Genomic DNA, 25,456 nt, shown 5'->3' with positions numbered 1-25,456 from the left:
AAGGAAACATGGAAGGGGAGGTGACAAGGAGAGAAGGGCAAGGAGAAGCATCCAGCAAGTAACTTCGTTACTCAGTAATAATATTTATTTCAGTTTTCATAATTTATGATGCCTAGACAACCATGAGGACTGCCCAGGGAACGCATCAGTCAGTAGATGATGTGAAAGGGCTAGTCGCTGGTTCTTCCCAGCGATGAAGAACCAGCGCCTAGTAAGCATCCCTCCCATTCGCCAGCAGGCTGGTATGTCCCCAGGCCAATCCGCTTAAATGTCGAAATGATGAAGTATATCTTTGTGCAAGTTGTATTAAATCTGCTTTCATTCCTCATATAACAGTAATGAATATAATTTAACTAGTGGCCTAGATTAATTGCTAAATTGGTTCCATGCCTAAAAAAATGTCTTGCCAAATGAACTAAGCACATTTGTAATGTACAAAAGGGTAAAATGAACTTAATCTTCATACCAAATAGGTAACCTGCAATATCAGGTTTAGTATGCTGCATTAAAATACACTTTAGTGAAAGATAGAAGAATAAAAATAATTCATTCATTCTCAGACACAACTAATAAGTAAAGAAGAGGAATGCTAATTAATGATAGTCATGTTTCTACAACTAGGCACAAATATAATGAATTAATCCCTACAAATTTATATATAATGGATAAATGTTAACCAAGTAATATAGTCATGAATCTATGTTTTCTGTATACATTTGTTATCTTCTTGATATCCTCTGTTTGTTAGTACATTCAAGATAATGAGTGCAAGCTAGGGGTATGCTGGGCCCATCCTCACGTGGCCCGATTAGCCCTAAGAGATGGGATGGGTCGGGATGGGTAGCCCAGCCAACCTGGAAAATCCTCAAAATCTAGAATGGGTCGTGTATGTATTTTGTGCTGCAATAATTATGCCATTCATCTAATATTACTGCTGACATATAAAATAAAATATCTAAATGTTGCAGGAAACCGTAATTTCTTTTTGTGGCCCTAAATCCAACCTTTGGTGGATAGATCAGGCCCTAATTATTAGGAAGGCGAGGCAGGTACAGCAAAGGTTCATTACAGTGGTATCAAAGCCTCCTTCTTGCCACCCTGTGGAAATAGTTGATGCAACAAAGCCAAAGATCCCGTAGGGCCTTAGAAAGAGAGAGAAAAAAAGGAGCTAACAACATGAGTGAACAAGCTAGTAATGAACTTAGGGCCTTCATGGAGCAAACCGCTCAAGCACTGAGGGAACAAACTGAAAGAACCATGCAGGCCTTTATTGAACAGAATGAGAGGAATAACCAACTAGTCCTTTAGGCCCTCCAAAACATGAGCAACCATAACACCAAAGAAGCCCAATCAAATTATTCTGAAAACCACCACCCCACCCTGTCAAAGGAGACTAGCTCAAGGCCCACTCGACCTTCATTCCTACCTGAGGAAGTGCCAATAAGTGATGATAACCATGATAGACCCATGGGAAATGTAGACCAAATCCTTGCAGACTACCGCGGGTTGGATCCCAAACTACGAGATCTTGTAACCTTCAAAGACTATTGTGATGCCAAACTAAAGACACTTGGCCGTAATGAAAGACATCCTCCAGCCCACAAAGAGCTTCAAAACAAGCTCAGTAAGGTGACTATCCCCAACTATGATGGGGAAGGAAAGGTATCGGCTAGGTCATGGGTCCAAAAATTGGATACCTATTTATCCCTCAGCCCCATGACTCAATCCAATGCCATGAAATTTGCTATACTTCATCTATCTGGAGTTGCCCATGAGTGGTGGCACCATGGCCTCATCACTCAAGGACATCAACTTATAAACACATATGAGGAGTTCACCCAAAAGCTCATAAAAAGATTTGACCAAAAGCATCCTGAGTGGTACTTTCGAGAGCTCACCCAACTAAGGCAGCAGGGGACTATTGAAAAATATGCCACAGAATTCCAAAAATTAGCAGTGATGGTATCGGGTCTAACACAAGAAAGGCTTACTTACCTATTCATAGAAGGCTTGAGGGGATCAATCAAAAGCACAGTAAGTGCCCATGAACCGCAAACATTAGATGAGGCTATACAATAAGCTATGAAATTTGAAGAAAGCTCACCCAAGGACAAGACCAGTCCCTTTGGCAACTCGTCCAAACCTCGACCCAAGGACAATAAACACAATCAAGAAGGGATTGTAAGGTCTTGCACCTATTGCAAGGGAAAGAGAGAAAAGGGACATATGTGTTCAGCCTTGGAGGACCTTAAAAAGAAGGTACTTTGTTTCACATGCCTAAAACCCTATGAATGAAGGAGCCATAAATGTCAAGGCCGGGCTCACAGAATAGAAGCCTCACCATATGAGGATGAGGAAGAGCCACCTAGCAAAAGGATGAGACTGGGGGAGGAAGATCAAGCTATAGTTGCCACTATCACCCATTCTGCTAAACACAACCTGTTTAGAATCAAGAGTTCACTTAGAGGGAAGAAAGTAGTCACACTTGTGGACAGCGGAGCCTCCCATAACTTCATCGATGAAAGGGTTGTCAAGCAGCATAAATTACCCACACAGACTTTTAAGTTGTTCGAAGCAACAACAGCAACAGGGGCAAGGGTCCAATGCACTAAGTTGGTACCTAAGTTGGAGTTCATAATAGGTAGCCATCCGGTAAGGGAAGATCTCTACGTGGTACCATTGGACACATATATCATATTGGGGACTCCATGGATTTATTCACTGGGATGTTTCATGTTTGATCTCCCAAACCAAATAATTAGATTTCAGCATGAAGGGAAGGAAGTTACTCTCAAGGGTTTACCCGATGGTAGCCCTAAAGTGGTTTCTTGTAAGAAATTGGAGCAAATTTTTAGAAAGGGGCGAGGAGAATGGGTGGCCCAATGCATGATACTAGATAAGAGCAATACTCATGAGAAATCCACGCATATGGACATCAAACCCATCATGGAGAAATATAAAGGGGTGTTTGGGTAAATTCCCTAAGGTTTGCCTCCCAAACGGGGGTTTGAACACACTATAGAATTGGAAGAGGGGGCAAAATCAGTCATCACTACCCCTTATCGCCACCCTCACAAATGTAAGGAAGAAATTGAGAAAACCATTAAGGAACTACTTGCTATGAGACACATCCAACCTAGTTCCAGCCCTTTCGCATTATCGGTGGTACTTGTTAAAAAGAAAGATGGCACTCTAAGAATGTGTATTGACTACAGAGCACTGAATATGAAAACTATCAAAAGTAGGTACCCAATCCCAAGGATAGATGAGTTGATTGATGAACTACACGGAGCCAGATATTTCTCCAAGATCGATCTTTGATCAGGATATCATCAAATCAGGATGAGGGAAGAGGACATCCACAAAACAGCTTTTCGGTGTCACTATGGACATTTTGAATTCTTGGTTCTACCTTTCGGTCTAACCAATGCACTAGCAACATTTCAGTCATGTATGAATCATACTTTCCGCAAGCAACTAAGGCAATTTCTACTAGTTTTTTTTGACGACATTTTGATCTACAACAAAACCTGGGAGGAGCACCTCAAACACATTGAGGACACATTGAGGATCCTAGAGCAAGAGTCACTTTATGCTAAGGCATCCAAATGCGAGTTTGGAATGGAGGAAATCCTATATGTAGGGCATAAGATTAATGCGGAGGGGGTTAGCGTGGATGAGGAGAAGATAGCCACTATCAAAGAATGGCCTAGACTTAAGTCCCTCACACAATTAAGGGGGTTGTTGGGGTTATGCAGTTACTACAGAAGGTTTGTATGGGGTTTCTCCAAAGTGGCAGCCCCTCTCACCGATCTAACTAAGAAAGGGGTTTTCGCTTGGAGCGAAGCAGCCCAAAGAGATTTTGAAAGTCTGAAAGAAGCTATGAGCTCATGCCCTGTCCTAGCTATTCCTGATTTTTCCCTTCCTTTTGAACTACAATGTGATGCCTCTGGAGAAGGGATTGGAGCTGTCCTCATGTAAAACAACACCCCATAGCCTTCGAAAGTCGTAAGCTGGTAGAAACAGAAAAGCATTACCCCGTCTATGATAAAGAGATGTTAGCCATCATGCATGCCCTAGCCAAATTCCGCCAATATCTGGTTTGCACCAAATTCCATGTAAAGATAGATCATAATAGCCTAAGATTCTTTTTAAACCAAAGGGATCTAAATGATAGGCAACAAAAATGGGTCAGTAGGATACAAGCTTATGAATTTGATATTGAATACGTTAAAGTAACAACCAATGTGGTAGCAGATGCCTTATCAAGGAAGCCACAAATAAATACCATAACTTCTATAAATGCTGATTGGAAATATGATCTTTTGGCAGAATACGCTAAAGACCCTTTTGCTAGCGAGATCTTGAGGGACCCATCAAGTCATGCAGAATACAAAGTTGTGGAGGAGCTTATCCTATATAAGGACAGATTGTACTTGGTGCCCAACTCTAAACTCAAGGAAGTAATAGTTAAAGAGTACCATGATAATCCATTGGCAGGACACCCAGGGTTCTATAAGACATATAAACAAATCAGAGAACGGTATTCTTGGAAAGGACTTAAGAAGGAAGTCCAAAAATATGTACAAGAATGTACACAGTGCCAGAAGAACAAAGCAAAACTCAACCACCCAGCCGGGTTGCTACTTCCATTGCTCATTCCCGAATAGAAGTGAGAAAGCATTTTGATGGATTTTATCACCAGCCTACCCAAGGCCGAAGGAAAAGATTGTATATATGTGGTTGTGGACCGTCTCACCAAATATGCACACTTCTTTGCTATAACAAACAAATTCCAAGCATCTCAAGTAGCAGAAGTGTTTTTTAAGGGAATCTTCAGACTTCATGGGCTTCTCCAAAATATCATAAGTGACCGAGACAATCGATTTATGGGGCAATTTTGGCAAGAAATCTTCAGGATGGCAGGGACTAGTCTCACTCCGAGTACTAGCTATCATCGCCAAACCGATGGACAAACTGAAATTGTCAACAAATGGATTGAAGGATATCTAAGAAATTATGTCACTGGGCAGCAAAAAGATTGGATCAAATGGTTACATTTAGGAGAATACTGTTATAACACTACACATCATATGTCGATCCAAATGAGCCCATTCAAAGCACTTTATGGTTATGAACCCACCTCTTTTGGATCACTAATTACTCTAGAAAGTCAAGTACCACGAGCCAGGGATTTTATTCAGGAAAGCATAGACATCCTAAGGGCTCTAAAAGATCACATACATCAAGCCCAAAATCAGCAAAAGATATACGCTGATCGTAATCGTATTGAAAGATCATTTGAGATAGGAGACTTAGTCTTCTTATGGTTGCAGCCTTACAAACAGTCTTCATTGAAATATAGTGGGGCAGAGAAGCTGAAGCCACGGTTCTACGGACCCTACCCAATATCAAGGAAGGTAGGAGAGGTAGCATATGAACTTGAGCTTCCTCCAAGCAGCCGCATCCACAATGTATTCCATGTGTCTAGATTAAAAAGAGCATTAGGGCAGCAGATATCCCCATGCAAGGAGTTACCTCCGTTAGATGACGAGGGAAAATTAACACTGGAGCCAGAAGCCCTTCTAGACGTAAGAGAAAGGAGAACAAAGAGTAAAAACATTGTAGAATACTTGATCTTATGGAAAGGGTTGCCGAAGGAGGATGCAACCGGGGAGGGTGAAGAGATCTTCAACCACCCAAATCTCCACATTGCTTGAGGACAAGCAATGTAAGGGGGGAGGACTGTCATATGCCCGGGTAGAGAGCAGGCAATGATTAGAAACATTAAACAATACATGTACATAAATATATATATTTTCAATACATAAATTATTTTTACCGCTTAAAATACGTTTTATTTTAACTAGTGGGAGTAATGAAAGGACGTGTCCATTCCCAAGCCACCTTCGGAATAGACGCCATGTTTCAAGGGGAATCACATGGTTTCAAAGGGGTATAAACCCATACCCCAAGGAAACATGGAAGGGGAGGTGACAAGGAGAGAAGGGCAAGGAGAAGCATCCAGCAGGGAACTTCGTTACTCAGTAATAATATTTATTTCAGTTTTCATAATTTATGATGCCTAGACAACCATGAGGACTGCCCAAGGAATGCATTAGTCAGCAGATGATGTGAAAGGGCTAGTCGCTGGTTCTTCCCAGCGATGAAGAACCAGCGCCTAGTAAGCATCCCTCCCCATCGCCAGCAGGCTGGTATGTCCCCAGGCCAATCCGCTTAAATGTCGAAATGATGAAGTATGTCTTTGTGCAAGTTGTATTAAATTTGCTTTCATTCGTCATATAACAGTAATGAATATAATTTAACTAGTGGCCTAGATTAGTTGCTAAATTGGTTCCACTAGATTAATTGCTAAATTGGTTCCATGCCTAAAAAAATGTCTTGCCAAATGAACTAAGCACATTTGTAATGTACAAAAGGGTAAAATGAACTTAATCTTCATACCACATAGGTAACCTGCAATATCAGGTTTAGTATGCTGCATTAAAATACACTTTAGTGAAAGATAGAAGAATAAAAATAATTCATTCATTCTCAGACACAACTAATAAGTAAAGAAGAGGAATGCTAATTAATGATAGTCATGTTTCTGCAACTAGGCACAAATATAATGAATTAATCCCTACAAATTTATATATAATGGATAAATGTTAACCAAGTAATATAGTCATGAATCTATGTTTTCTGTATACATTTGTTATCTTCTTGATATCCTCTGTTTGTTAGTACATTCAAGATAATGAGTGCAAGCTAGGGGTATGCTGGGCCCATCCTCACGTGGCCCGATTAGCCCTAAGAGATGGGATGGGTCGGGATGGGTAGCCCAGCCAACCTGGAAAATCCTCAAAATCTAGAATGGGTCGTGTATGTATTTTGTGCTGCAATAATTATGCCATTCATCTAATATTACCGCTGACATATAAAATAAAATATCTAAATGTTGCAGGAAACCGTATTCTCCTTTTGTGGCCCTAAATCCAACCTTTGGTGGATAGATCAGGCCCTAATTATCAGGAAGGCGAGGCAGGTACAGCAAAGGTTCATTATAGATCAGCACCCCTGAATGCCTCAATACAAGCCAATATGAATAAACCTCCCAAACCCTAGGTGCATAGCCCACAGAAACCTCACCTCCCACTAAGAGGTATACGACAAGCAATGGATGGTGTACAACCAGCCAAGGATGGATTAATCAGCAATTAATGTCTCACAAATCTGCCTGCTAGTCTTTGATAAATCTGTCCACCATTTCCTTACTATTTTGACACTAATAATGTGAATCCTGAAATATCCCTAGCCAATTTTTTTTTTGAAAAAACTTTAAAACAAGTTGGATTGCAATAACTTAGATGATTGTACGTTTAAGTTAGAATATAATTCCATGTGCTGAAACAACTCTACCCAGAATGCGCCGTGGATGGCGAGCATTGGTCAGAGGATCTTTAAAACAGTTGCTTATGCAGAAAACTCTAACCAGCATGGCGCCGAGATGGCGAGCATTGGTCAGAGGATCTTTAAAACAGATGCTTATGCAGAAAACTCTAACCAGCATGGCGCCGAGATGGCGAGCATTGGTCAGAGGATCCCCTATTCTAAAACTGGAATGGGAACTCTACGCCAAGTATGTGCTACCCACTCCAAACGGACAGGGGCGACCATATGACGGAGTGAAAACTATAATGCTTGTTTGATTAGTAATGCAGAAACTGAAAACACTCAACACCCGGAATGTGCTTTCCGACCCAAGAAGGGAGAGTAGCTACCATAGGGTGGAGGATAAACTTATTACAACAACTTAAGTGAGTTTGAGAATTACAACTAGAAATGAAGCATGATACCAAGACTGCCAGTACTACTGTCAGCCTTTACAAAGAGTGGATTCCTCTGTTCAAATCTTGTAGAATTTCTAAGAGATAACATTACATTATGGAGAGCCATTATGAACTTAAGTGGAAATACAAAATCCAATAGCTTCAAAGATCAATATACTGGATCTCCCGATTCCTGTTACAAATCTGCACATTAAATGCATAAACAGCAGTCTATAGGACTACTTCACATGCTCATATTCTTCACATATAACCTCCAAATGACCAGCAATCAGATGCAATAACCCTTATTAATGGAGATGCTTAAGACAAGACAAAGAAACCAACCCAAAAACCATGCATACAACCTGCACTAATTTCAATGCACTCCCAAATGGTACGGTATAGCAGAATGGTACGATTTGCTCTCAAAATTCAATGCAAGCTTCTAAAATGCTACAAACTTAGGAAATGCAACGCCTAGGTCAAACAAATGCAATGGGCTAATACCCAGAATGATATTTTTGGTGTTTTCTGTTTTATGAATGAAAAACATGCAGTCGCGGTTTCCTGGATGCAGAAAACTGAATACACTACAATGCTTAAATGATTAATAATGCAATACTCTGAAGATAAACTACTATCAAATGCAATACATAGAGATTAAATCACCACTAGTTGTTGTCTTTCAAACAAGAAGCGATGCCTGTGCTAGAAGGCCTTCATTCCTTGAAGCAAATCCCAGAGCCAGACGGCAGCCAGACAAAATTCTGCAAAAAGATCCCTCCATGATGCACAAGACTCCAATATATAGATTCCTTGGACTCCACGAAACCCTAAATGCAACTTCACCTCAAACCCTAATCTCACCTTCAACATAGCGTCCCATCTTTCCTAGCGCAAAAGTCAAGGTATATAATAAAGTCTTCACCTTGGTAAGTCACGCCTTGGTTTTGACTTTGGCTTAGGACAAAAAAATATTAAATATACTCCATGAAAGCGCCACCCTTAGAAACCCCCTTTTAAGTTGTCATTAAGTCATTTGACTAGGCCAAGGGGTACAATAACATTATAATTATAATGTTATTTAAAATTGAAATTACTTGACTTCTCAACCTTGCATTCTGGAGCTCGAATCTGTCTACGCCCTTTTGAGTCGACTGAACAAGAAAGGGAGATTGCCTGATGCCACCTGGATACTGCCAAAAATAGAACTTACTAAAAATAGTAAATTCTAAGAATTGCCTCGAAAGCAGAGATGAATATACCGTTGCGAATCTCTCTGAGCAACCAGAAAGAAGCCGCCAAGGAAACCACCCAATATGAACAATGTCCTCCTCAAAAATAGGAAACCCTAATTATTCCTTCCGACTGGCCTCCGAGTTTCCAAACAAAAGACCAACGGTCGCAGAGAAAATCAGGTCCAAGAAGGGGACATTACAGTCCGCCCTCCCGAAGATTGCTTGTCCCCAAGCAATCGCAACCTAGGATGCTGCAATATCTCATCACTTTCCCAAGTTGCATCGTCCAAAGGCAGGTTCTTCCACTTCACTAAGTATTCTCTGATGGTTCTTTTCCTCAAAGACCGTTCTCTGACATCAAGTATCTCTTCGGGAATTAGAACCAATTGTCCCTCTTCATCCAGGGGGTGTAATTGTGACGAAGGTACCACATTATGTCCAAGGGCCTTCTTGAGACGAGATACATGGAAGACATTATGGACTCTACTATTAGAAGGTAGCTCCAATTCATAAGCTACTGCCCCAACCTTTCTGATGACCTTGAATGGCCCATAGAAGCGAGGTTTGAGCTTCTCAGCTCCACTCTTTTTGAGAGTAGACTGTCTATAAGGCTGCAATCGCAGATAGACCATATCCCCAACTTCGAATGAGTGCTCACTACGCCTCTGATCAGCATACAACTTCTGCTGATTTTGTGCAATCTGCAAATTTTCTTTCAAAGATTTCATTAGGTCTTGATTTTTCTGCAACATATCCTTGGCTAAGGGTGCTTTGCTATCACCAAAAACCAAATCTGCAAAACTAGGAGCTTCGTACCCATAAAGTGCCAAGAAAGGAGACATCTTTATCGACATATGGAACGAAGAATTGTAGCAGTACTCCCCTAGGTGCAGCCACTTGACCCATGCTCTTTGCTGTTCTGACACATAATTTCTTAAGTAGCCTTCCAACCACTTGTTCACTACTTCAGTCTGACCATCTGTTTGGGGGTGATAACTAGTGCTTGGAGTGAGCACAGTTCCACTCATTCTGAAAACTTCTTGCCAAAAAGTACTTAAGAACTTGCTGTCCCTATCACTTACAATGTTTTTGGGTACCCCATGCAGCCTAAACACTTCCCGAAAGAACAGATCTGCAACTTGTGCTGCAGAAAAAGTGCTAGTAATGGCGAAGAAATGAGCAAATTTGGTAAGCCTATCTACCACTACATAAATACAGTCCTTCCCTTGAGATTTGGGCAACCCGGTGATGAAATCCATCGAGATACTTTCCCATTTTTGATTAGGAATGGGGAGGGGTTGCAGCAAACCGGCAGGTAAAGTATTCTCATTCTTATTTACTTGACAAACAGGACATTCCTGGATGTAGCGTTGTACTTCTCCCTTCAACCCTTTCCAAGAAAACCTTTCTCGGATCTGCCTATATGTCTTGAAAAACCCTTGGTGACCAGCAACCGGAATATCATGAAAAGTCAGAAGAATCTTCTTCTTCAATTTAGAATCAGACACCAAAAAGATCCTTCCCTTGTAATGGATCAATCCCTCAACCACCTTGTACCTTTCATCATGAAAAGTACCTTCAAGAATGCTGGTTGCAAACTGATTTTTGGCATAATCAGCAAGCAACAAGTCTCTCCAATCTGCAGTAAGCTCACACAATGAGCTAAGATGAGGTCTTCTAGACAGAGCATCAGCCACAATATTATTTTTCCCTTTGACATATTCAATGTCAAAGTCATAAGCTTGAAGCTTACTTACCCATTTCTGTTGCCTCTCATTTAGATCCTTCTGATGCATGAAATGCTTGAGGCTATTGTGGTCAGTTTTCACCACGAATTTGTTTCCCACCAAGTACTGCCTGAACTTGGCTAATGCATGCATAATGGCAAGCATTTCTTTGTCATAAATTGAGTATGTCCTTTCGACACCCCGTAATTTTCTACTCTCAAACACGATAGGGTGTTTGTCTTGCATCAGGACAGCCCCCACTCCTTCACCTGATGCATCACACTGCAGCTCAAATGGTTTGGAAAAATCAGGAATGGCTAAAACTGGACACAAGCTCATTATCTTCTTAAATTTGTCAAACACAACTTGAGCCTTTTCGGACCAAACAAAGGCCCCCTTTTTGGTGAGATCAGTAAGGGGAGCTGCATTTTGTGAATACCCCTTAACAAATCTCCGATAAAACCCACACAGACCTAAAAACCCTTTCAATTGAGTCAAATTCTCAGGGGGTGGCCAATCCATGACTGCTTTTATCTTTTCCGGGTCCACCTTCACTCCTTCAGCACTGATTATGTGACCCAGGTACAATAACTCCTCCATTCCAAATTCACATTTGGAAGCTTTAGCGAACAAACTCTCAGACTCCAAGATATTAAGCACTCCTTCCAAGTGCTTGAGATGATCATCCCAAGTCTTGCTGTAAATCAGAATATCATCAAAAAATATCAATACAAATTTCCTTAGCTGATTCTGAAAAACACGGTTCATGCAAGACTGAAAGGTGGCCGGAGCATTAGTCAACCCAAAGGGCATGACTAGGAATTCAAAATGACCATAGTGGCATCTAAAAGCTGTCTTCTCAACGTCAGACCCCCTCATCCGAATCTGATGGTAGCCCGACCTCAGATCGATCTTCGAGAAGAACTTGACCCCATGTAACTCATCAATAAGTTCATCAATTCTGGGAATGGGGTATCTATTTTTGATGGTGCTTTGATTCAAAGCACGATAGTCCACGCACATGCGCATGGTCCCATCCTTCTTCTTCACCAAAACCACTGCAGAAGCGAAGGGGCTCTTGCTTGGGCGGATGAAACCCATCTCCAAGAGTTCTTGAATATTCCTCTCTATTTCATCTTTCTGCCTCTTCGGATACCGATATGGAGTTGTGATCACCGGTTTAGCTCCTTCCTTGAGCTCTATAATGTGTTCTGAACCCCGTTCAGGTGGAGGTCCAGGAGGCAAGTCGGCAAAAACCGCACTTTTCTTTGTGAGAAGAGACTGGATGTCAGGAGGTTGGTCACGTTTAGTCTCAACCGGACTAGCAGGGAGGATTATACATTCAGCAATCCACTCAGCTTGATCATGGCGGATCAGTCTTGCCATTCTCTTGAATGACACAACTCGCGGACCTCCATTAGACATTCCTCTTAGAACTATCTTCTTCCCATCTGATTGAAACTTCAACTCCATAGTCTGCAGATTCAAGGCAATCTCCCCAAGAGAACGCAGCCATTGAATACCAAGGACAGCATTAGTATCCCCAATGTGTACTACGTAGAAGTCATCCTTGACTTCGTAGTTTACCAACTGCATGGTCATGTTTGAAATCTTCTTGGTGCAAGAGATATGAAATCCATCGGCAACCATGACCTTAAACCCTTCAAACTCTTCAGTTTGCAGCGCCTTCTTGGCTACCACAACTTCATCAATGAAGTTATGTGTTGCTCCAGTGTCGATCAAGGCTACAATTCGCTGCCCTTTTATCATCCCACGAACCTTGAATGATTCGTTTCTTTGAAAACTAGAGAGTTGGGCCAAGACTCCCCCACACTCCTTTTCATCTCCAGATTCTTCTGGGGCTCTATCTCCTTCACTTTCTTCAAAATCAGATTGCTGGTCGGAAAATTCAGAACCACTCTCACCAGCAGAATAATATTCAATCTGATTGAACTTAACCCCCTTTTGGCAAACGTGATCTTGTGACCATTTTTCCCTACACCGGAAACATAACCCCTTTCTTCTGAGTTCATTCAGGGTTTCTGGATCCAATCGGGTGACATTGGGATTGCGGTTCTTGAACTCTTGGTGTTGAGGTCTCAAGGGCGGTCTATGCTGAGGCCTTTTTCCCTTATCCCTTTTCTGAAAGGGGGAATTTGACTGAAATTTGGCCCTAGGAGTGGCCCACTCCATATTTCTTGCTTTTTCATGGCCTCTTGCAATGATGGGGGATCGAAAGCTTTAATCCACCCCTTGAGAGGTTCTGTCAACCCTTCACTGAAAAGAATCACCAATCTCCTTTCCGTGATTCCCGTCACCATGACTGAGAGCCGTTGAAATTCTGCAATGTAGGCATCGACTGTGCTATACTGTCTTAGTTGTGCAAGTTCTCTAAAGTGGATTTCAGGATCCTTCTTCTCAAACCTCTCAATGAGCCTAGTGGTGAACTCATCATATGCTGTGATAGACCTATGACCCAAGGTGATGAGGCCATGGTACCACCACTCGTGCGCCACCCCATCAAGGTGTAGCGTAGCGAACTTGATCGCTTCTTCTTCTGCCATTGGTCGGAGAGCTAGATAGTTATCCAGCTTTTGAATCCAAGCTCGGGCTGAATTGGAATCACTCCCGTCAAAGTGGGGAAGTGTAACTTTGTTGACAGCTTGGTACAAGTCTCCTTGATTTAATGGTCTCCTCTGATCATAGTATCTCCCTTGTCCTTTGTTTTTCCTTTTATGATCCATGAAATCATTATAGGACATATCCATTTTGATGTCGTCAGGTAGAGAGTCATACTCTGCTCGACCGAGTCTCAACTGCTCCACAAATGAAGCATTCTCCTCGGGATCAGGCTGATTAACTACGGGTGCCAGAAAGGTGGGTTTAAAGGGTCTGGAAGAAATGTTGGTATTATTAGGCACTATCCGTCCTGCATGCTCATCATGCGGTTTGGAAGCACTATATTCTCCTCTATGGCCTGAGTTATTCTGAGGAGTGGTGTTCTGACCCATTTTTCCCATCATGAGGGAGACCATGTCCATCAAAGCATCCATCTTTCTTTCAAACCTCTTCCCGGGACTCAGAGATCTTTCCCTTTCCTTTCCGCTATCTTCTCTGTTGTGGGTGTGCCTCTCATTACCCCCAACTGATCTTTCACCCTCTGCCATATCGGATTCCTGAGAAGACTCCCAGTGAGCCCACAAGACTTCTGAGGCTGTTTGACCCTCAGGAGGCTGATGAAACTGAAATTGTTTCCCAACCTTCTTATCTTCTCTTGCCCAATATCGTTTTTCTCTGTCACTCATAGACAAGTTACTCACAGGATGGTAGAATCTTGGCTCTGATACCACTGAAATATCCCTAGCCAATTTTTTTTTTGAAAAAACTTTAAAACAAGTTGGATTGCAATAACTTAGATGATTGTACGTTTAAGTTAGAATATAATTCCATGTGCTGAAACAACTCTACCCAGAATGCGCCGTGGATGGCGAGCATTGGTCAAAGGATCTTTAAAACAGTTGCTTATGCAGAAAACTCTAACCAGCATGGCGCCGAGATGGCGAGCATTGGTCAGAGGATCTTTAAAACAGATGCTTATGCAGAAAACTCTAACCAGCATGGCGCCGAGATGGCGAGCATTGGTCAGAGGATCCCCTATTCTAAAACTGGAATGGGAACTCTACGCCAAGTATGTGCTACCCACTCCAAACGGACAGGGGCGACCATATGACGGAGTGAAAACTATAATGCTTGTTTGATTAGTAATGCAGAAACTGAAAACACTCAACACCCGGAATGTGCTTTCCGACCCAAGAAGGGAGAGTAGCTACCATAGGGTGGAGGATAAACTTATTACAACAACTTAAGTGAGTTTGAGAATTACAACTAGAAATGAAGCATGATACCAAGACTGCCAGTACTACTGTCAGCCTTTACAAAGAGTGGATTCCTCTGTTCAAATCTTGTAGAATTTCTAAGAGATAACATTACATTATGGAGAGCCATTATGAACTTAAGTGGAAATACAAAATCCAATAGCTTCAAAGATCAATATACTGGATCTCCCGATTCCTGTTACAAATCTGCACATTAAATGCATAAACAGCAGTCTATAGGACTACTTCACATGCTCATATTCTTCACATATAACCTCCAAATGACCAGCAATCAGATGCAATAACCCTTATTAATGGAGATGCTTAAGACAAGACAAAGAAACCAACCCAAAAACCATGCATACAACCTGCACTAATTTCAATGCACTCCCAAATGGTATGGTATAGCAGAATGGTACGATTTGCTCTCAAAATTCAATGCAAGCTTCTAAAATGCTACAAACTTAGGAAATGCAACGCCTAGGTCAAACAAATGCAATGGGCTAATACCCAGAATGATATTTTTGGTGTTTTCTGTTTTATGAATGAAAAACATGCAGTCGCGGTTTCCTGGATGCAGAAAACTGAATACACTACAATGCTTAAATGATTAATAATGCAATACTCTGAAGATAAACTACTATCAAATGCAATACATAGAGATTAAATCACCACTAGTTGTTGTCTTTCAAACAAGAAGCGATGCCTGTGCTAGAAGGCCTTCATTCCTTGAAGCAAATCCCAGAGCCAGACGGCAGCCAGACAAAATTCTGCAAAAAGATCCCTCCATGATGCACAAGACTCCAATATATAGATTCCTTGGACTCCACGAAACCCTAAATGCAACTTCACCTCAAACCCTAATCTCACCTTCAACATAGTGTCCCATCTTTCCTAGCGCAAAAGTCAAGGTATATAATAAAGTCTTCACCTTGGTAAGTCACGCCTTGGTTTTGACTTTGGCTTAGGACAAAAAAATATTAAATATACTCCATGAAAGCGCCACCCTTAGAAACCCCCTTTTAAGTTGTCATTAAGTCATTTGACTAGGCCAAGGGGTACAATAACATTATAATTATAATGTTATTTAAAATTGAAATTACTTGACTTCTCAACCTTGCATTCTGGAGCTCGAATTTGTCTACGCCCTTTTGAGTCGACTGAACAAGAAAGGGAGATTGCCTGATGCCACCTGGATACTGCCAAAAATAGAACTTACTAAAAATAGTAAATTCTAAGAATTGCCTCGAAAGCAGAGATGAATATACCGTTGCGAAGCTCTCTGAGCAACCAGAAAGAAGCCGCCAAGGAAACCACCCAATATGAACAATGTCCTCCTCAAAAATAGGAAACCCTAATTATTCCTTCCGACTGGCCTCCGAGTTTCCAAACAAAAGACCAACGGTCGCAGAGAAAATCAGGTCCAAGAAGGGGACATTACAAATCCTCAAACAAATCAGCTTTTGCATAGTTCCTACATAGAACCACTTGCAAATCCACCAGGAAACATCTCACTTTTGAAGTAGATGTCGTCTGTGATGGTTTTCGTCCTCACAAAGCCCTTGGCAGTGCTCTATTCAACCAACAATATCCTCTCATCAAATTACCAAAGCATGGATGCCCAAAACGTGAGCTCCAAACGTCAATTTATTTCTGCCTCTTTCTCCACCCAACCTTGGGGAATAAGCAAATATTCTATTTAAATTAAACCCCTTATGTCTCCCATGTAGCCATCCCCTTTTTAAAACACAACTAAAATTCACCTTGTTAAAGTGTCCACTTAAAGCCACTTAAATAGATTTAAAATAATGGTTATATATTGATTTTAACCTATAACATTAACATTATTTAAAATAATTCTCAGATCGCCAAATATCACCAAATAAACAGTATTAAATGCAATCACCAACTATCACAAAGTGCAACCACTACCAACTAACCAAGTCAATGCCCAGGATGACAGTCGCTAAAAATAGTAAAAATGATCTAATTGTTCGAAACCATCCTAGAAAGTGTCATGATGCGTATCTTACTGAACCGTGCTCAATGCAACACCTGTAATTGCCGGATAAATTGAACTACAAGGTCTCCAAGTCCCAAAGAATACCTTAACAAAATCACATTAGCCTTCGGGAATCTACTAAATAGGCTAATGGTCACCAAACTGTTAGTGCTTAGGAAGTGGATTCTACATTAAGTCACCAACGATGATATTGGATTTGATGCAAGTTCTAGATTAATATATAATTATAAGCACATCTATCAAGCCAATGAAGCTTATTCAAAAATTAAAGGAGAGGCACATGAGACCTATGGCTCCCATCTATTTCAAAAGGTTCGCATTCATGTTTGAATTCGACAAGGATTAAATTCAGCGATATAATTTTTTTTTGACTAAATTCATCTAATATAAAGAAATTATCAAAAAATTTCAATTTTTTGAATTTATATATTAATTATTTAATATATTAATAATAATAACTTTATCTTTTAATACATTGCAATGTCCCCACTTTGGAATAGAATTTAACAATAAATAATAATAATATTAAAATAGAAAAGAATAAAAAAAAATTTAAATTAAAATATAAATAATATAATTAAATATAATTAAAATTTAATTATTTTAATGAATGGTCAAAAGACATGGAAGGAAAAGTTGTGACTCCCTCAAACATGGGATATAAAAGGGGAGAAGAGAAACTCATTTTGAGAAGGGGATAATTTGGGAATCAGAAGTACAAATCTGATTTAAATAAGAAGTGCAGATCTGATTGTGAAAGGTTGCGTCCCTTTCAAAGGGCAGAAGTAATGAAGAGTTGCACTCTTGCAAAGGGTGCTAATGGTGAAAGGGTGTGTCTCTTGCCAAAGGGCATCCATAATGAAGAGGTGTGACCTCTCCCTCACATTGAGAGATATAAAGGAAAGGAGTCAAAAGCATCTAGTGACAAGATCATCAATCAGATCAGATCAGAACTATTATTAAATTACAGGAATTGGCAGCCTCCTAGTAGGGGACATTACAGTGGTATCAGAGCAATGATCCTACCATCCTGCAGGGTAAAGAATCTAAAGATGAATCAATGAATCATCCTAGTTAAGGAAAAACAATCTAACAATATGTGTATTCACATGTATTCTCCATGTTTGTAGATATCTATGTGTATGATTCATGTTTTCAAGTGTGTGCTCTGTGTTTGATTCATATCTGATGTGTTTGTTTCATGAGTGTCTATGATTACTATAGACATATTTATTTGGGAACATTGTATTTGAAGTCATAGATGTGTGTCATGCTTCTAATCATAAGTTCTTAACATTAAGTGATATCTATGATATTGTGCAAACCATTTAAGAAGTGATGTGAGACAAGGATGAGAGAAAACTTGTCTTAAAATTACATAATTATGAAATGTATATGTAATTCATATTATCATTTGTATGAAGAATACCCTATGATGCATATGTTGAGCGAACTGCCATGGTAGTAATATAAGGAAGTACAAAGAGGGAGAACGGTAATGAGATCCTCCTCTAAGTAGCCCACCTCATGGTAGTTGACCGATGGTCCCATGAGGCCAAGGGGTTGAAGACGAAGTCCACCGCTCTTGGACTTAGAGGGTAAGGACATTCAGGACACTCTGTTGTATTTCAAACTCTATCATAATTGATTATTAACAAGGGGATAAGGATTGAAGTGATGAAGAGGAGCGGTAATAGGATACCTCACTAGGTAGCCCACCTAATGGTAGTTTGACTAATGGTCCCATGAGGCCAAGAGGGCTTTGGCTATAATGGATTAACTCATTTGGTTATTTACATTTTAACCTTAATAAATGAACTTCATCATATTAGCTTTATTTTAACTAAAATGGATGATCTCTTCAAGTTAACTATATTTTAACCTTAATGGATGAATTCATATGTTATCTATGTTTTAACTTCAATCGGTAAATTTCCTCATGTTAGACTCATCTTCAACCATAATGGATGAACGCGTCCTATTATCTATAATGCTAATTTACTGAACAAATTATATCCTTGTTTAAAGTAAGAACATGAAATTAAGTTAACTTGCTTTACTAGGTCAGATGTCGTGAGTTGAGTTAGATGTTAATTTACGTAATCACGTTGGGAAACTCCTTAGGTTTTATTTAGTCTTCCACTGTGTTATCTAAGCTTTTGATAACTCATTGTATCTTTATGTTGTGTCTTATTTTAAAAAAAAAAATATTTGCACTCCATTTGTGTGTTTTAGCTTTATCCCTTCGGGGTTTCCTGGCGGGGCATTACACTGGCTTTCATTCCGCTCTTGGGCCTAGGGTAGAGGGTCTCTTGGACACCTCATCATTCCTCTTAGTCCCACTTTCTTATGATTGAGCTCCTATAGGGAGTTGGATGAGACCTTGGTTAAGTTAATCTATGCTTAATTATCTTTCTTTAGAGATTTATATTATTAGTTCCAATGGTTTCCTAACCTATTGCAGGATCTCCATCAGGTACACATCCTGTTCCATTTGTAGTTTTACATAAATTGGTGATTTAGGGCAAGAACTAGGGTTTTTACAAAAAAATGTAGCAACATGTTTATTCTATGAGTGTTTTGAAAGCCATTTCATATTGGGAATCATTTTGAACATTCCATGATCATTGCTTGAGGACAAGCAATCTTGAGTGCGGCAGACTGTAATGTCCCCACATTGGAATAGAATTTAATGATAAATAATAATAATAATATTAAAATAGAAAGGAATAAAAAAAAATTTAAATTAAAATATAAATAATATAATTAAATATAATTAAAATTTAATTATTTTAATGAATGGTCAAAAGACATGGAAGGAAAAGTTGTGACTCCCTCAAACATGGGATATAAAAGGGGAGAAGAGAACCTCATTTTGAGAAGGGGATAATTTGGGAATCAGAAGTGCAAATCTGATTTAAATAAGAAGTGCAGATCTGATTGTGAAAGGTTGCATCCCTTTCAAAGGGCAGAAGTAATGAAGAGTTGCACTCTTTCAAAGGGTGCTAATGGTGAAAGGGTGTGTCTCTTGTCAAAGGGCATCCATAATGAAGAGGTGTGACCTCTCCCTCACATTGATATAAAGGAAAGGAGTCAAAAGCATCTAGTGACAGGATCATCGATCAGATCAGATCAGAACTATTATTAAGTTATAGGAATTGGCAGCTTCCTAGTAGGGGACATTACATGCATTACATGCTTTGGCAACAATAGTAGAATAGGGATGCCTTACTTTTGCGGTTGGACTCATTGACTGCTAATAGGTGAGAACTTTGTAGATAGTAGTTTTCTCGCTTCTCAATCCATTTATCATTATTTTTGCTAATCCGTTGGGAAAATGATGCTAGTGGTATTTGTTGCGTTGGGTCTTGCTTCAACTTGGTATTGGGTTGCGCAACGATCATTTTCTCTAGAACAATTAGATTATAATTCCCCCACTTGCTCAGATTGCAAAGCCTCCACTCTCATAGCCACAACTACTTGCACAAAGAACCATATTGAGCCCACTTAGAGGTGTTTCCATTGTCAATAACCCAAGCACTTTTTCTATCACTCATTTGACAACTTTGACAATAGTTTCCCACATCCCACAACTCAATATAAATCTTTATAAAAATATATTTTAATAGAAAAGACCTAGACCCTTTTTGTACAATTTTTGGGGCTAATATTAATGATTTTTGAAGTTTTTAAAACATTCACGGAATTCTAAATATCAAGTATTAGAATTGGTGAACCTTGTGAATTAGGCTTCCATGATGACATCATTGGAAGGTATGAATGTAATGTCCCCACTTTGAAATAGAATTTAATGATAAATAATAATAATAAAATTAAAATATTAAAATATTAAGGAATACGAATACAATTAAATATAATTAAAATTTAATTAAGTTAATGAATGGTCAAAAGACATAAAACGAAAAGTTGTGACTCCCTCAAACATGAGATATAAAAGGGAGAAAAGAACCTCATTTGAGGGGGGGATAATTTGGAAATCAAAAGTGCATATCTGATTTAAATAAGAAGTGCAGATCTGATTGTGAAAGGTTGTGTCCCTTTCAAATGGCAGAAATAATAAAGAGTTGCACTCTTTCAAAGGGTGCTAATGGTGAAAGGGTGTGTCTCTTAACAAAGGACATACCTGATGAAGAGGTATGACCTCTCTCTCCCATTGAGAGATATAAAGGAAAGTTATCAAAAGCATCTAGGGACATCACCATGGATTAGATCAGATCAGAACTGTTATTAAGTTACAAGCAGTAACATCCTTGTCCTTGGTGGTATGCATGGAGATGTGCTTAATATGTATGCTTAATATATGATGCCGAATAATGTTCTTATGCAGAATTTAATAGTAATATTAATATAGACTGCAATGTGTATGACAGTGTAATAATGCCTTTCTATCACTAACTGTTCATATGACGATTGAGTAAATTATATGATGGAGTCTATAATACCTTTCAATCTCACCATCCAATTATAGAGGGAGAATACAAGGAAGCAAGAGCGCTAGGCTCCAACAGGTACACCAACCTCGAGTGTGGGCCTAGAGGCCAAGTTGACAAGGTCCTTGGTGCTCTTGGGCTTGTTGGAGAGGGATAGACTTGAGGCACCTTGTGTGATTCTCCTTGAGCTCCATAATGGGGACAGGTTTAAGGAGAGAAAAGGTTATTGAATTTGAATCCTTCATATAAATTGGGTAATATATAAAGAATGTTGAATATATGATCTATCTTAGCATAATGGAAATGTTGACTAACTTGCTGTGTAGGTTCTAGACTAAGCTTTAGTTGACAATAGTGTCCCTCTATTGTATTTACTATGCACTAAAATTGTGATTCTAGGTTAGAATATAAGAGGGTCCCATTAGGGGACATTATGTGATGAACCCTTGCTGGTTCAACTCTTCAATCTGCTGTAATTTGTAATTCTGTTTGGTATTTTTGATTATTAAGATTGTCTTTTAGAAATAGACAGAAGTTGCAGAAGGGGGTTTTTAAAATTTGCAACACAAATTGAAATAATTAGCTGAAACAATAAATTGGAGAATTTAGGAGCATACCCGTAGGTCCTTAGCCAATATTATTGAAATGAAAAGATTAAATCAGCAACTTACAAAGTTCTGACTTTTATTTTGGAATCAATCCAGATCTGCCCTTATTTAATAATAAGACGCCCAAACAGTAAGAAGATGGCGCCAATTAATGGGCAAGCTGTGAGTTTGGGAAAAGAGGCTTCCAAACCACAAAAATTTAATAGCAATAACAGTAAATAAGAAAACCTACAACAAATCTGCCCTGTAAGTAGCCAAATCTGCCCCAATTTAATTCAATTTGTCTTCTGAATGAAGCCAACCAAGCTGTAACAATTCGATTGATCTTTCACAATCTCAAAGCTACTGAATTCTAAAGAATGCACGATCTCGAAAACATGTCCAAACCCTAGCCGCCTTACCCAAGTGCTCAAAAGAAATGTCAAATGCTCAATATCAATGAATGAGGTTTAATTTCATCTTGGCTGCCTAAATACCCCAAAAGTACTGTTTTTGGCAATTAGGTTTTTAAAAATCATAACTTGCTTTTAGGGTTTCCAACTTAACCCTAAAAGCAACGTGCAACTTAGGAGGTATTAAATTTTCACTTAAATAAATTTAAGTGATGCACTATGTGGTTTTATTTTAATATTTCATTCAAACATTAATTGCCTATGGGAACCACTTAAAAATTCATATCTCCCTCATTATTGCTCAAAAATTGAATCAATCAGAAGATGGGGCCACAGTTCGCCATGCCAATGAAAATAGGACCATGTCTATTTTTAGCAGTTTTTCCCTAGAAATTAGGAAATCCTCATATAATGTCAGAAACTGGTGAAACGAATGCCAGAACTGAACTCAACACTGAATTAGAACCCCCTTATCCATACCCTGTTAGCCTACAAGGGTCCAAAAATAGGCTAACTCCTCAAACCACTGTCCCTGACTAAGATGGGGACATTACACATTACAATGAATAAATTGCTGTTTTTGTATGCTAATTAATAGTAGTTCATTATCTTTGCATGATCTTGACATTCATAAAGAAGATTGGAAGAAACATATATTGGTGACAAATGAGAATCAAGTACAAACCTTATCAAGATTGGATAATGCAAAACGATTCATTGAATAATTAATGCAAAAGGCACAAAGAGGTCAACTTGAGCAAACTATCATGATTACAATTTTTTTGTAGTCAAACATATAATGAAAATAATGAAATCTGAATATTTGTATCTAATTAAGGACATGGATCATGCCATCAAGTTTGGAGAAGACCATTAGTGCATTCAAAGAAAAGGAGAAAGAGGTTGATGAAATCAACCTATAGTTAAAGTTTAACTCACTTCTCACTCTACAAAATAAAAAATCGGTCATTTGTTGCAGCCATGCCCAAGGAGCAAGAAGCTGATGCTAGAACTATGGAGATAAGCAAATAATTGAAGGAATTGATGAGCTTCAAAAGGACAATAATTTGCAGTCAAGTTGCCATTTGCGAACATGAAAAAGAATTCAAGGAGGATGAAAGACTGCATAATGACCTTGGCATTCCTACTAAGAACACTTTTGGTGCTGATGTAATCGTCTGAGAAAAGTCCAAAACAACTTATGTGGGGAGCAGTTGAACTGTTGAACTCCCCAAGTTTTTGGATCTTTGGAAATTTTACTTATTTTTGTATATGGTGAGCTTGTTATTTTGGTCTTTTAAACATGGACAAATAAATGAAAAATATTTTCTTTCTTCAGTTTTTTTATTTTATAGACATGCTTTTAACATTTTGGACTCTTAACATTTAACAGCATGTAACTGTCTCTTCTTGGATACAAATACAGAATAGTTTCTAATGACACAAGTTGCATTCAAATTTGAAGCAAATACAAGTTTCAAGTCATTTAGTTTGCAGTTTAGACCATTTTTTTCTTTTCAATCTAGCATGCAATATCTATATAAATAAGCATAATTTTATATATTTTATTGGTTTGTACAGATAAATTATGTCTCAGCACATGATAATGAAACATTATTCGACATGGTCATGTGGAAGGTATGACCAACGTCTCCTCTTGCAACTCAAGTTGAAATCAATCTAAGAAACACAAAAACAGTTATGTTGTTTATAGCTTTGAAGAAATAGTTAAAAATGTTTTATATCCTTGCAAAACATCCACTCACATAATATACTTTTTTGTAGTATACGATTTTTTATTGATTCAATTTTATGATTAATCCTTTCAGACTGCAAAGGAAGTTCAATTGGAGGAGAGATGCAGGATAAACCATTTGGCTACGAGTATTGTAGCACTTTCACAGGTCATTTGAAGTTCAGTTAGGATGCTAGTGTTTGAATTGAAAGTGAATAATTTTTTAACTAACCATTTGGACTTTAGGAACATTTTAATCTTTAATTAATTTAGTATTGAGAATAAAAAATCATAAATCCCAAGTAATGAATATTGCATAATATCACTGGGATCTAACCCTTTAAAACAAGACATCAGACCAAACACTTGAGCCTAGGTGGAGATTTGATGTTTGGTTTAATACTAAATCTATTTTATGTTTTCATTACTTATATTCAAGAATGTAACATGAAGGATTGATGTAGCGATTGGCTATCCACAATCCTTCGTATATATGCATCCCTTGATGTTCTCTACCAATCTTGTTGGGGTACTATGGATCCTTTTGATATGGATTGTATAAAATAAAGGGCATTGATGAGGAGAGACATTGGTGACTAGTAGGATCAATCGCACAATATTCATTTATACATATCTTGAAATTACTTTCTGATTAATAGAAAAAGTAGGATTCCTCATGTTGATGTTGTAAAGGGGGAATCACCTCTTGTGAATTCTGTGTAGCTTTTCGTCTTTGTAATTTTTGTGTGCTGTCAATTCAACTCTTTGAAAGTCAGTTAACTTCAGAAGGAAGATGGTAATAAAAGCTTATGGGGATAATTTTATAAAATCTCTAATTGTCTCAGAAGTGCCATTTGTAGCACTTTAACTTAGCAATACATTTACACAAATACATCTTCAGCACAGAGCAAAAGATTTCAAATCATTGCATTATAAAAACATCCATAGGGAAGTATGTGTTAAACTTGGAGGAAAATCTCGACAATGGACATGATGGCAAGAAAGATTTCAAGATGATGACATTTGTTATTGTTTTGTTTACTCTAAGGGATAGAATATAATAGAACATAATTTTTTTACTGTCCATAAGGCTAAAGATAATCTATGGGACAACAGATCTTGTCACAATTTTTTTTTAAATGATGATCTTCTACTATTCTAAAATTACAAAGGGGGAAGCTACGCAGAATTCACAAGAGGCTAATTCAATTCTATGAAAGTCAGTAATCTTCAGAAGAAAGATGGTGATAAACTTATGAGGCTAATTTTGGCAAATCTCCAATTGTATAAAAAATACCATTTATAGCAATTTAACTTCACAATGCATTTACTCAAATGTTTCATGGTGGAAAGAAAGATTTCAATATGATGACATTTGTTACTCTTCTGTTTACTCTAAGGGATAGAATATAATAGAATAGAAGATTTTTAATGTCCATGAGACTAAAGATAGGCTATGGGGCAGCAGACCTTGTCACAATTTTTTTGTTAAATGATGCTCTTCTGCTATTTAATTTGATGACAAACTACCCTTTTTTCTCAGCCGTCTCCTCTTTGAACAAATCTTGTAAGGAA

At 38.7% G+C, this 25,456-nt stretch overlaps 1 protein-coding gene across 4 annotated transcripts in view; it reads left to right on the top strand.

Moving 5' to 3' along the window:
• The window catches only part of LOC131075735 (pullulanase 1, chloroplastic), a 356,768-nt gene that overhangs the window by 277,547 nt on the left and 53,765 nt on the right, over positions 1 to 25,456 (top strand). For all 4 annotated transcript variants that reach the window (XR_009113252.1, XM_058012612.1, XM_058012613.2 and 1 more), the window contains 2 exons: positions 23,728 to 23,784; positions 23,976 to 24,050. Coding sequence is in view for 3 of the 4 variants with exons in the window: in XM_058012612.1 (XP_057868595.1) it covers positions 23,728 to 23,784; positions 23,976 to 24,050 (132 nt within the window). In the remaining variant the exon portion in view is untranslated. The remainder of the gene's footprint in view (positions 1 to 23,727; positions 23,785 to 23,975; positions 24,051 to 25,456) is intronic.

Source organism: Cryptomeria japonica, chromosome 1 (assembly GCF_030272615.1).
Source record: "Cryptomeria japonica chromosome 1, Sugi_1.0, whole genome shotgun sequence".
Classification (NCBI taxonomy): Eukaryota; Viridiplantae; Streptophyta; class Pinopsida; order Cupressales; family Cupressaceae; genus Cryptomeria; species Cryptomeria japonica.
The sequence above is the reverse complement of the archived record's forward strand: the minus strand, read 5'-3'. Positions and strand labels throughout refer to the sequence as shown.